Source organism: Apteryx mantelli, chromosome 25, assembly GCF_036417845.1.
Source record: "Apteryx mantelli isolate bAptMan1 chromosome 25, bAptMan1.hap1, whole genome shotgun sequence".
NCBI classification, from domain to species: Eukaryota; Metazoa; Chordata; class Aves; order Apterygiformes; family Apterygidae; genus Apteryx; species Apteryx mantelli.
This window is the reverse complement of record NC_090002.1, coordinates 5,667,513-5,679,965: the sequence shown is the minus strand read 5'-3', so window position 1 is coordinate 5,679,965 and position 12,453 is coordinate 5,667,513. Positions and strand designations below refer to the sequence as shown.

The 12,453-nt window shown below is 71.1% G+C and overlaps 2 protein-coding genes across 2 annotated transcripts; one reads left to right on the top strand and one right to left on the bottom strand.

Annotated features, from left to right (window-relative positions):
• Positions 1-9: 9 nt before the first annotated feature.
• On the top strand, positions 10-7,213 carry SHISA4 (shisa family member 4). Its single transcript, XM_067310740.1, is given in 7 exon segments — positions 10-17; positions 1,922-2,211; positions 4,872-5,043; positions 5,819-5,952; positions 6,900-7,024; positions 7,026-7,080; positions 7,167-7,213. Coding segments are annotated over 7 exon segments (831 nt in total).
• Positions 7,214-8,668: 1,455 nt separating this feature from the next.
• Positions 8,669-11,668, bottom strand: LOC136994206 (myb-related transcription factor, partner of profilin-like). Its single transcript, XM_067310615.1, has 2 exons — positions 11,209-11,668; positions 8,669-9,433 (listed from the first exon to the last, which is right to left on the bottom strand). Exons 1-2 carry the CDS (start codon positions 11,666-11,668, stop codon positions 8,865-8,867), a joined length of 1,029 nt encoding a protein of 342 aa, XP_067166716.1. The 3' UTR covers positions 8,669-8,864.
• Positions 11,669-12,453: the final 785 nt, after the last annotated feature.

Genomic DNA, 12,453 nt, shown 5'->3' with positions numbered 1-12,453 from the left:
CCGTCGGGGATGCGACGGTGACGCCTCTCCGGACTCGTCACCCCGGCTCCGTGCCCCGGGGTGCTGGCAGGGCGTGGGGCAGGATGTGGCCCTTGCCCGGGGCAGGCACCGCGTGCAGCCTGCGGGAAAGCCGCTTCCTTGGAAAGGGGGGGGGATGAGCCAGGCTTATCCGGGGTCCAGGCGGAGCGGCAGCGAGGTGGGGGGGGGGGGGCTCGGGAGGCGCGAAAATGGGGTTTCAAGGCAGGGGCTGGCAGAGGAAGGGGGCACGGAGCGGTGCCGATGGTGGCTTCCCCCCTGGAGCAGCCGGGATACGGTCAAACCCTGCGGGTTGTGCAGGGATGCAGGGGAGGGATGCGGGTGGCCAGAGCAGGGAGGACCCTGTGGAGCCCCCCGTGCCGGGGCCACGGAGGCCGGGTCGGTGTGGGTGTCCCTGCGACCTGCCACGGTGGCGAGGGGCCGGCACCGTGCCGGGGCTCGGGGATGCCGGCGGCAGCTGATCCCAAGGAGCTCGCTGCTGAGGCCCAGCGTTTCTTCCCAGCCCCCAGGAATCCCTTGTCCCCCCTGCCTGGGAAAGGGGTGCAGGGGATGGCAAGGGAGGGGGTGAGAGGTGTGGGATGGGGTGCAAGGGAAGGGGAAGGGAAAGGGTGCAAGACAAAGGAAGGGGATGGAGGGAGGGGAAGGGATGGAGGGAAGGGAAGGGATGGAGGGAAGGGAAGGGGTGCAGGGAAGGGAAGGGGGTGCAGGGAGGGGAAGGGGGTGCAGGGGGGGAGGGGATGGAGGGAGGGGAAGGGATGGAGGGAAGGGAAGGGATGGAAGGAAGGGAAGGGGGTGGAGGGAAGGGAAGGGGTGCAGGGAAAGGAAGGGGGGGAGCAGGGAAGGGATGGAGGGAAGGGAAGGGGGTGCAGGGAAAGGAAGGGATGGAGGGAAGGGAAGGGGTGCAGGGAAGGGAAGGGGGTGCAGGGAAGGGAAGGGATGGAGGGAAGGGAAGGGGTGCAGGGAAAGGAAGGGGGGAGCAGGGAAGGGATGGAGGGAAGGGAAGGGGTGCAGGGAAGGGAAGGGGGTGCAGGGAAGGGAAGGGATGGAGGGAAGGGAAGGGGTGCAGGGAAAGGAAGGGGGGAGCAGGGAAGGGATGGAGGGAAGGGAAGGGGGGGTGCAGGGAAGGAAGGGATGGAGGGAAGGGAAGGTGTGCAGGGAAAGGAAGGGATGGAGGGAAGGGAAGGGTGCAGGAAGGAAGGGGGGTGCAGGGAAGGGAAGGGATGGAGGGAAGGGAAGGGGTGCAGGGAAAGGAAGGGATGGAGGGAAGGGAAGGGGTGCAGGAAGGGAAGGGGGGTGCAGGGAAGGGGTGCAGGGAAGGGAAGGGAAGGGATGGAGGGAAGGGAAGGGGGGTGCAGGGAAGGGAAAGTGGGTGCAGGGAAGGGATGGAGGGAAGGAAGGGGGGGTGCAGGGAAGGGAAGGGGGGTGCAGGGAAGGGATGGAGGAAGGGAAGGGGGTGCAGGGAAGGAAAGTGGGTGCAGGGAAGGGATGCAGGGATGGGAAGGGGGGTGCAGGGAAGGGAAGGGGCTGCCGGGCGGGGGTGCAGCCAAGGCCGGCACATCCCGGCGCAGGGCGCAGGCTCCGGGGCGGCGGCGGGCGCTGCCCGGGGGCGCAGCGGCGGCAGCGGCGGCGCCGGCGGGGGCGGCGGGCGGGGCGGCTCCGCCCGGGGGGGCGGGCGGGGGCCGGGCCGGGCCGGGGCCTGCGGCTGGAGGCGCCGCCGCGGGGGGGGCCCGGGCAGCCGCCGAGCGCCGCGGGGCTGCGGCGTCACTGCGGGCCTGCGCCGGCCCCGCCGCACCGGGCCGGCACCGGCACCGGCACCGGGCCCCGCCGCACCGGGCCGGGACCGCTGCACCGGGATCGAGACCGGGACCGCTGCACCGGGATCGAGACCGGGACCGCCGCACCCGACCGGGACCGCTGCATCGCGACCGCCCTCCACCGGGGCCGCCGCACCGGGACCGGCACCGGGACCGCCGCGCCGGCGCCGGCGCCGGCGCCTCCCTGAGCACCGGGCACCCCCCGGGCGGAGCGGAGCCCCCAACCCGGCCCGGCTCCCCGGGGGCAGCGGCGCCGCGGGCAGCGGCTCCCCAGGGCCCCGCAGCCAGGATGGGGCCGGCGGCACCGGGACCGGCTGGCCCCTGGCTGGCACCGTGCTGGTGGCCGTGGCCACCTCGCTGGGTAAGAGATGCCCGGGGGGGGCGACGGGGCCCGGTGTCCGCGGAGCGCCTGGCAGGGCTGGGCTGGGGCCCCGCTGCCGCCCCTTGCATCCATGGGGCAGCCTGGGTGCCGTGGGATGGGGCCTGGAGCAGCCGGTTGTGTCCGTGGGGCAGCCTGGGCGATTGGGATGGGGGCCTGGCGCCGCTCGTTGCATCTATGGGGCAACCTGGCTGGTTGGGATTGAGGCCCCGATGCCATTTATTGCATCTGTGGGGCACCCTGCATAGTTGGGACTGAGGCCCGATGCTGCTCATTGCATCAGTGGGGCACCCTGGGCAGTCGGGATTGAGGCCCGATACCATTCATTGCATCTGTGGGGCAAGCTGGGCAGCTGGTATTGAGGCCCAATGCTGCTCGTTGCATCAGTGGGGCACCCTGGGCAGTCGGGATTGAGGCCCGATGCTGCTCGTTGCATCAGTGGGGCACCCTGGGCAGTGGGGATCGAGGCCTGATGCTGCTCGTTGCATCTGTGGGTCACCATGGGTGGTTGCGATAGAGACCCGATACCATTCGTTGCATCGGTGGGGCACCCTGGGCAGTCGGGATCGAGGCCCGATGCTGCTCGTTGCATCGGTGGGGCACCCTGGGCAGTTGGGTTGGGGGCCCAGCGCCGCCTGTTGCGTCCATGGGGCACCTCGGCGATGCCGGGACGGGATCCTGCCACATTGGCTGCCCCCGGCTCCGTCCCCCCCGTGGCGGTGGGGTCGGGGTCCATGTCCCCTCCCCGGCACGGCCACAGCGGTGTCAAGCCGGCGTTCGCGGCCGTGTTGCCGCACCGGCACGGTTGCTCCAGGGGTTTGCGGCAGCCCGTTCCCTGCTGCTCCAGTCGCCGATCCCACTCGCCAAGTCGGGACTGTTTTCCTCCGCCTGGGAATTACCTTTGGCCGGAGCGGTTTTTCGGGTGCCGAGCCGTCTCAGCCCAGCGACCGCGGTGGATCCGGGGTAGGGAGAGCACTTGGAGGTCATGCCAGCTGGGAGACGCTTTCCCCTTTTCCCGGGCCGCCCCGGCTGGATCGTGCCACTTCCAGGCCCAGCCGATTGCCCCGGAGCTGCCTCTTCCCCGAGGGCATTGGGGTGATGTTGGCTTTTCCGGTCGGCGATGGCGGTTTCGGGACCTGGCGGCCCCGGGGGCCTGCGGGGCTCCCTGGGTGCCGGGGAGATGCTCTCTCCCTCCGGGGCCTGGTTGGTTTGGGATCCGCCAGGATGTTCCCAGCCATGTTTTTCCGGCTTTTGGTGCCGCAAAAGCAAAGCGCGGGTGCCGAGGGCATTTCTCCGCATGCCCTATGTGCCTCAGTTCCCCACCTGCGCAAGGGGCTCAGGGTCACGGCAGCCAGCGAGCGGCTCAGCCCCGTATTAGCCCCCAGCGAAGCCACTCGGGGTGCTCCGCGGGGGAATGGGACGCGCCGCCGAGGCTCCCGGCCGCCGCTCCCTGGGTGCCGCGTTTCCTCCTGCCGTTCCCGAAGTCCTCGTCCCCCAGGCTATTTCTGGGCTCGCAGGTGGCACCAGCCAGAAATAGAGCGGGGAGGCGTTCTTGTTCCCGTTCCCATTCCCGGACGGCAGCCGGGCCTGGGCTCGGCGAGGCCCGACAGGGCCACCCGGGGGGCAGGACGCCGTGGGGAATGGGGGGGTGTGGGCAGGATGCAGTGGGGATTTAGGGGGCAGGAGGGTGGGATGCAGTGGGGTGAGGGGCAGGATGCAGTAGGGAATGGGGGACGTGGGGCAGGATGCAGTGGGGAATGGGGGACATGGGGTGGGATGCAGTGTGGAATTAGGGGGCAGGGAGGTGGGATGCAGTGGGGTATTGGGGGCAGGAGGCAGGATGCAGTGGGGAATGGGGGACATGGGGCAGGATGCAGTGGGATATTGGGAGGGCAGCAGGGCAGGATGCAGTGGAACATAGGGGGCAGGAGGCAGGATGCAGTGGGATATTGGGGAGGGCAGAGGGGCAGGATGCAGTGGGGAATTAGGGGCAGGGAGGTGGGATGCAGTGGGGTACTTGGGGGCAAGATGCAGTGGGCAGGGGGGGCAGATACAGTGGGAAATTAGGGGACACGGGGCAGGATGCAGTGGGGAATTAGGGGGCAGGGAGGTGGGATGCAGTGGGGTATTTGGGGGCAGGATACAGTGGAGCAGTGGGGTTGGGGGGCAGGATGCAGTGGGATTGGGGGGCAGAATACAGTGGGAAATTAGGGGAGACGGGGCAGGATGCAGTGGGGAATTGGGGACACGGGGCAGGATGCAGTGGGGAACTGGGGGGCAAGGAGGTGGGATGCAGTGGGGAATTGGGGGGCAGGATGCAGTGGGCGGGGGGGGCAGGTTGCAGTGGAATGGGGGGCATGGGGCAGAATACAGTGGGAAATTAGGGGGCAGGGGAGTAGGATGCAGTGGGAATGGGGGACATGGGGCAGGATGAGGCAGGGATTTAGGGGGGGCAGGAGGGCCGGATGCAGCGGAGGTGGGGGGGGGGGCCGGATGCAGTGGGAACGCGGGCTGTGGGGTGCGTGGAGGGGGGGCTGCCGCGGCTGGCTTTTGGGGGCAGGGTCCCCCGAGAGCTGGCAGGGCTGCAGGCCCGGCGGGAGCGGCGCGCCCCGAGGCGCCGGTGACGGGCGCCTGTCCCCCAGCGGCGGGGGGCGAGGACTGCCTGTGGTACGTGGACCGGAACGGCTCGTGGCACCCCGGCTTCGACTGCGACTTCTTCACCTTCTGCTGCGGCACCTGCCACCAGCGCTACTGCTGCCGCGACCCGCTGCGCCTCATCACCGAGCGCCAGCAGCGGCACTGCCTGGCCTTCAGGTGGGTGCTGGGCGCAGGGTTTTGGGTGCTGGGCGCAGGGTTTTGGGTGCTGGGCGCCAGGTTTTGGGTGCTGGGTGCCGGGTTTTGGGTGCTGGGCGCTGGGTTTTGGGTGCTGGGTGCCAGGTTTTGTGTGCTAGCTGCCAGGTTTTGGGTGCTGGGCGCCAGGTTTTGGGTGCTGGGTGCCGGGTTTTGGGTGCTGGGCGCTGGGTTTTGGTGCTGGGTGCCAGGTTTTGTGTGCTAGCTGCCAGGTTTTGGGTGCTGGGCGCCGGGTTTTGGGTGCCGGGTGCCAGGTTTTGGGTGCTAGCTGCCAGGTTTTGGGTGCTGGGCACCGGGTTTTGGGTGCCGGGTGCCAGGTTTTGGGTGCCGGGTGCCAGGTTTTGGGTGCTGGGTGCCGGGTTTTGGGTGCTGGGTGCCGGGTTTTGGGTGCCGGGTGCCAGGTTTTGGGTGCTGGGTGCCGGGTTTTGGGTGCTAGCTGCCAGGTTTTGGGTGGTGGGTGCCGGGTTTTGGGTGGTGGGCGCCGGGTTTTGGGTGCTAGCTGCCAGGTTTTGGGTGGTGGGTGCTGGCTTTTGGGTGCTAGCTGCCAGGTTTTGGGTGCCGGGCGCCGGCTTTTGGGTGCCGGGCGCCGGCTTTTGGGTGCCGGGCTGCACGGCTCTGCCTCCGGTGCGGGGCTGGATGCACCGGGTGCCCGGCGGGTGCCTAGGTGGGTTTATTTTTTGGGGGGGGGGGTCGCTGCGCTGGCGGTGCCCCCTCCCACGCCCCCGGCGGCGCCCCGCAGCCCCAAGACCATCGCGGGCATCGCCTCGGCCGTGGTGCTCTTCCTCGCCATCGTCACCACCATCGTCTGCTGCTTCATGTGCTCCTGCTGCTACCTGTACCAGCGGCGGCAGCACCTGCGGACGCCCCTGCAAGGTTTGGGGGGGGGGTGTGGGGTGCGGGGGGGGGGGATGTGGGGTGCATGGTGGGGGCTTGGCGGTGCGGGCGGAAGGGTTTGGGGTGCAGGGTGGGGGCCAGCGGGGGTGCAGTTTGGGGGATTGGGGGTGCAGGGGGAAGGATTTGGGGTGCCGGAAGGGATCCTGCAAGAATTAGGGTGGGGGATTGGGGTGCAGGGAGGGAGGGGGCTGCAGGGATTGGGGTGGGGATTGGGGGTTCGGGGGGGTCCTGCAGGGATTGGGGTGAGGGGATTGGGGGTGCAGGGGGGATTTGGGGTGCAGGAGGGTCCTGCAGGGATTGGGGTGGGGGATTGGGGGTGCAGGGGGGGATATGGGGGTGCAGGGGGGTCCTGCAGGGATTGGGGTGGGGGATTGGGGGTGCAGGGGGGGATATGGGGGGTGCAGGGGGGTCCTGCAGGGGTTGGGGTGGGGGATTAGGGTGCAGGGGGGGATTTGGGGTGCAGGGGGATCCTGCAGGGATTGGGGTGGGGGATTGGCGGTGCAGGGGGGGATATGGGGGTGCAGGGGGGGTCCTGCAGGGATTGGGGTGGGGGATTGGGGTGCAGGGGGGGATTTGGGGTGCAGGGGGATCCTGCAGGGATTGGGGTGGGGGATTGGCGGTGCAGGGGGGGTCCTGCAAGAATTGGGGTGGGGGATTGGGGGTTTGGGGGGGAATTGGGGTGCAGAGAGGGTCCTGCAGGGATTGGGGTGGGGTATTGGGGGTGCAGGGAGGGATATGGGGTGCAGGGGAGTCCTGAAGGATTTGGGGTGGGGGGATTGGGGGTGCAGGGGGGGATTTTGGCGTGCAGGTGCACCCCTCGAGGGCCGCAGACACCCGCGGGCGCCTCCCGGGACACGGCGGGCCCCATCCCCAGGGGTGGCAGCACCCAGCCCCGCGTGTCCGTCCGTCCCCCCCCCCCCCGGCAGGCCCGGAGATCCCGCTGTCGAGCTACCCCGTCGCCCCCGGCCCCCCCTACGCCGCCGACCCCAAAGCCGGCCCGGCGCCCCCCCAGCCCGGCTTCGCCCCCATGGCCATGTACCCGCCGGCCGCCCCCCGCCGCCCAGTACCCGCTCTACCCGCCCGGACCCCCCGTGTACAACCCCACAGGTGAGACCCCCCCACCCCCCCCCTCCAAAATCCGCCGCTGGCCCTTCCGGGCTCCATTTGGGGCTAAATCCCAGCTCTTTCCGCAGCGCCGCCGCCCTACGTCCCGGCACAGCCCAGCTACCCGGGGGCCTGAGCACCCCCCCCCCCCCCGGACCCCCCCGGCATCACCCCCCGGCTGCACCCCGGCTGGGCTGGGGGCATGTCGCCCCCCCTCCTTTCCCCATGGCGGCACCGGTAAGGACGAGCCCCCCCAGGACTCCCCCCCCTCCCACCGCGTGCCGGGCCGGAGCCGGAGCCGGCGCCGGCGGCACAAAGCGGCTCTTGTGCGGGCGCCGGGTGCCGGGACACTGGGATCTTTGTGGGCACCTCCGCGGTCGGCAGACGCTGCTCCGGCCGGCGGGCGCCCGAAGGAGACGCTCCGAGGGGCTCCCGTGCATCCCCCCCCCCCCCCCCCGCTATCCCCTCTCCGTTTTGGGATTTGGCCCCTTTCTCCCACCCGCAGGCTCGTTCCCAGCATTAAAACGTCCGTGTCTGCGCCCTCCCGCCGGCGTCCCGTGTCAGTGCCTCGCTCGGCCACGTCTCCGCGCACCGGGAGGGATCCAGGGATGCACCGGGGGCACCGCCTGCATCCGGCCTCCGGCTTGGGAGGGATCGGGAAAGGTGGATTTATTTTCTATTTTAGTCCTTAGATTGGGTAACCACCAGCTCCGTTGCCGTCCCCAAGGGATTCGGTCGGGGGATCGGCCCGCAATCGGGAGCGGAGCCGCAGCGGGGAATCGCTCCGAGCTGCTCCCGGCTGCCAGCTCGGCCCCTGCCACTCGGGATAGAAAAATCAGCCCCGGTTGTAAATCCCAGCTCCGGGGATGCAGGACGGGGAAAAAGATTCACCCGGCCAAATTTAGCCCCCTCCCTGCACCGACGGAGCCAGGAATCGTCTCCCTTTATAGCCGGCGGGGAGAGCCGGGCAATCGGAGAGCGTGATTCACCCGGCCGCTCCGGGCAGCTGTTCGCGGCGTGATTCATCTCGCCCTCCGCCGGCTCCGAGGGGAGACGAGGCAAAACCCGCCGGCATCTAAATTTGGGCCCGGCGGATCCCCTGCTCCCCCCCCCCCCAGCGGCTTGCGCCGCTGCTCCCGCTCCCCTCCGCAGGCTAATCCCCTTCTCGCTGGCCGGCACCGATCCTGCTGCGATGCCCGGGCTGGAGAAAAGCCAGGTGAATCCCTCCAGAGCGGCCATGGAGGAGAGGGCTTCAGGAAAACCGGGAAAGTCCCGGCCCCATCTGCTACGCTCAGCGCGGGACAGCGGGACGCGGCCCCCCCCCCCCCCCCCCGGTCCCCCGGGATCGCAACCACCTGACGCCTCCGAAAAGCAGCCCCGGCACCTCCGGAAAAGCAGCCGCGCCGAGCTGGAAACAAGCCCAGGCGCTTCCCTCTCCTCCAAAAAGTGCCGGGGTTGAGGTCCCGTCTGCCCTGGCAGCTCCTAATTTTGGGCAGCCCCTTCCCAGCCCGGTGGCTTTTTCCAGCAGGATTCGGCCAGGGTGGGAGAGATCCCGGCTCCGAGCGGGAGCAGAGACGGGGGAAACCCCGCGGCCAGTTCAGAGTTTTATTACGGGGTGTGTGTGGGGGGGGAAGGACTAAAAGAAAACCGGGCGCGGGAAAAAGCCAGCCCCGATTCCCGCGCGCCGGGCCGAGCGGGCGCGCGCCATCCTGTGTCCGTGCGTCCCGGTGAGGCCGGAGCAGCCCCCCCCCCCCCCCCCCCAACCCCACAGCCAGCTGCGGGACGGCTCAGGGCTTGGGGGCCGCCTGCTCGCGGAGGTAGAGATCGCGGATTTGGGCCAGGCTGCTGCTGACGCCGCTCAGCGCCTCGGCGATGATGCGCAGGACGGAGGCCGTCTCGCGGCGGCTCTCGGCGTACTCGCGCCGGAAAGCTCGCACCTCCTGCACCAGCTGCTCGTTGGACTGGATGATGCGCTTTTCGGCTAGGCTGAGGCGGGCGCTTTCGGGTCCCCGCTCCGAGAGCGGCACGGTGCCGGCGCCACCCGGCTCGCCCACGCCGCAGTTAGTGAGGTGCTCGACGGCGTCCTGCTCGAAGATGATGCTCGTGAAATCGGAGCCCAGCGGCTCCTGCTGCCCGCCCGGCTCGCTGCCGCCGCCGCCGCCGGAGAGTTCGGGTTGCGAGGGGTGCGGAGGGCTCCGGCTCCAGCCTTCGCGCAGCTCGCCGGGAGCGGGGGCATTGCCGCGCGGCAGCCGTCGCTCCGGAGCCGCCCGCGCGTGGCCGCTCTCCGAGGTGGGCGCGTGGTACGGTTCGGTCTTCACCTCCACCGGCTCCTCCTTCACCGCCTCCTCCTTCACGCCTGGCCGGGGCAGAGAGAGCAGGTCACCACGCGCCGAGAGCGGCACCGGGTCCCCCCCCCCCCCCTGCTATGGGTGCAAATAAACCCCGATCCCTTCGGAGCCCCTGCGGCATCACCCCGGGGGCCGATGCCGAGCGCATCGCTTCGGACCGGCCGCACTGCCTGGGAAACATCCCCGAGCGTCGCCAGCCGTGGTGCAAACCGCAGGCACGGGGACCGTCCCCGAGCAGCTCCGTCCCCAGCGGTGCCGAGGGCATCGGAGCTATTCTGGAAGTGCCGCGAGACATGGAGGGATTAGCAACCCAGGAGTGCCAGGGGTCACGGCTGCGCTGGGACTCATCGCTTCCTCCACCTCCGCTTCTTTCCGGACGGGGGACGCCGAGGACGGCCGGGCGCCCGCGGCCTCCCACCTCCCCCCCCGCCGGGCTTTGCTCCGCGCGGCCCCCAGCGAGGTCCCTCCGGCACCGTCACCGCTGCCGGCCGAGGCTCGGCACGGATCCGCCGCCGGGAGCCGCGGCCTCGCCGCACCTGCGTGACGCCCTCCTGCTTGTCGGGGCGGCGGCGGCTAATTAGCGATTTGGGTCTGATCCCGGTGCCGAAAGACGGACGCTGGCACGGCTTTTTCCTCCCGAAAGCGGGGGCTGCCGAGGGGGGGTTTAACCCTTCGCTCCCCCGCGGGAAGCCCCGGCAGAAATACGTCCCTGAGGGAAGGGGACGAGCCGAGCTGCCCCCGCTGGGACGCTCCTCCCGGCTGGGGGTCCCCGTGTCCACGGAGGTGCTGTCCCGCTCCCAGACCTGCCCCCATCCCCTGTCCTGGTCCCTGTTCCCCCCATCCCAGTGCCGTGTCCCTCCTTCCGGCTCCAGTCCCTGCCCCTGTGCTGCTCCCTGTGCTCCCAAGTGCCTTGTCCCGGACCTGGTTCCCCCCCACGTCCTGGTCTCTGTCCCCCTGCACACCCCTGTGTCCCTTCTCCTGCCCCCCCCCCCCGCATGTCCCTTGTCCCTGTCCTGGTCTTGGTCCCCCCCCCCAGTGCCTGTCCCAGTCCTCCCATGTCACCGTCCCTGTCCTGGTCCTGCTCCCCCCGTGCCCTGTTTTGTCCCCCCCCATCCCTGTCCCAATTCCCCCTGCTCTGGTCCCTGCCCTGGTCCCCCTGTGTCCCTGTCCCAGTCCTGGTTCCTCATGTCCCCATCCCTGTCCTGTCCCAATTCCCCACATCCCAGTCCCTGTCCTGGTTCCCCGTGTCCCACCCCAGTTCTCCCTGTCCCAGTCCCTCATGTCCCTGTCCCCCCATGTCCCGGTCCCTATCCCAGTTCCCGCTGTCCCCCTCCCAGTCCCCCTGTGTCCCCATCCCGGTCATGGTCCCTCATGTCCCTGTCCCCCAATGTCCCGGTCCCAGTTCCCAAAATCCCAGTCCCTGTCCTGGTCTCCCTGTGTCCCTGTCCCAGTCCTGGTCCCTCACGTCCCCGTCCCCCAATGTCCTGGTCCCAGTTCCCAAAATCCCAGTCCCTGTCCTGGTCTGCCTGTGTCCCTGTCCCAGTCCTGGTCCCTCACGTCCCCGTCCCCCAATGTCCTGGTCCCAGTTCCCAAAATCCCAGTCCCTGTCCTGGTCTCCCCGTGTCCCTGTCCCAGTCCTGGTTCCCCTGTGTCCCCGTCCCCCCGGTCCCCATCCCGGTCCCTATCCCGGTCCCCCACGTCCTGTCCCGGTCCCCCCCGTGCCCGTCGCGGTCCCCCCCGCGTCCCGTCCCACTTCCCCCCCCCCCGCCCGCCGCGCACCCACCGTGCGGCGCGACCACCTCGACGGCGGCGAGCGGCGGCTCGAGGCCGGCGGCGGCGCGCAGGGCCCAGCCGGGGCCGGGACCGGGGCCGGGGCCGGGCGCGGCGCGGGGGCCGGCGGCGGCGGCGGCGGCGCGGGGGGGGGCGGCGGCGGCGGGCGCCTGCCGCTCCTGCCGGTGCCGGGTGATCTTGTCGTTGGCGCGGCGGCGCAGGCCCCGCCAGCGGTTCTTCACCTCGCCGATGTCGCGCTGGTTGCGGCCCGCCGCGTTGATCTTGTTGGTGATGCGCCACCAGATCTTCTGCTTCTCGTAGGCGTTGACGGTGCTGGCGGCGGCGCCGAAGAGCAGCTGCTCGTACTTGAGCACCTCGCTCATGAGGATGTCGATCTCCTGCAGCGTGAAGTTGGGCTTCCGCTTCAGCAGCCCCCGCCGCCCCGCGCCGCCGCCGCCGCCCGCCGCGGCCATGCTGCCCCCCGCCGCCGCCGCCGCCGCCGCCTCATGGCGCCGCCCGGCCGCCCATGGCCCCGCCGCCCGCGCCTTTGTCTGCGCCGCCGCCGCCGCCGCCGCCGCCGCCGCCGCTGCCGCCGCCGCTGCCGCCTGCGCCGCCGCCACCGAGCGGCCGCGGCAGCGGGAGCCCGAGCGGCCGCGGCGGCGGCACCGCGCCCCCTGCCGGCCCCGCCGCTGCGTCCCGCTGCTGCCCCCTGCCGGGAGTCCCGGTGCCGCCTCCTGCCGGTGGGTCCCGGTGCCGCCCCCTGCTGGGAGTCCCGGTGCTGCCCCCTGCCGGTGGGTCCCGGTGCCGCCTCCTGCCGGTGGGTCCCGGTGCTGCCCCCTGCCGGGAGTCCCGGTGCCGCCTCCTGCCGGTGGGTCCCGGTGCTGCCCCCTGCCGCCCCCTGCCGGTGGGTCCCGGTGCCGCCTCCTGCCGGTGGGTCCCGGTGCCGCCCCCTGCCGGTGGGTCCCGGTGCCGCTCGGCCCCACTCCGGGGCGGGCGCAGCGGCTCAGCGCCGCGGGGCCCCGGGGCCAGGATGGGGCAGCGTCGCCCCACGGTGCCGCCACCCCGGCAGTGCAGGGTCCCCGCTGCGGCCCCCCCCAGACGCGGCTGCTGAGGGGGCAGCGGCCCGACCGACCCCCCAAATACCCCGACGCACCCCAAAAGGTGCAGCAGCGCTCCGAGCACCCTGGGCCCGGCTGCGCCCATCCCGGCACCCGCCGGGCCCCGCGGCTGCCCGCTGCCCTGCACCTTGGCCACCCGC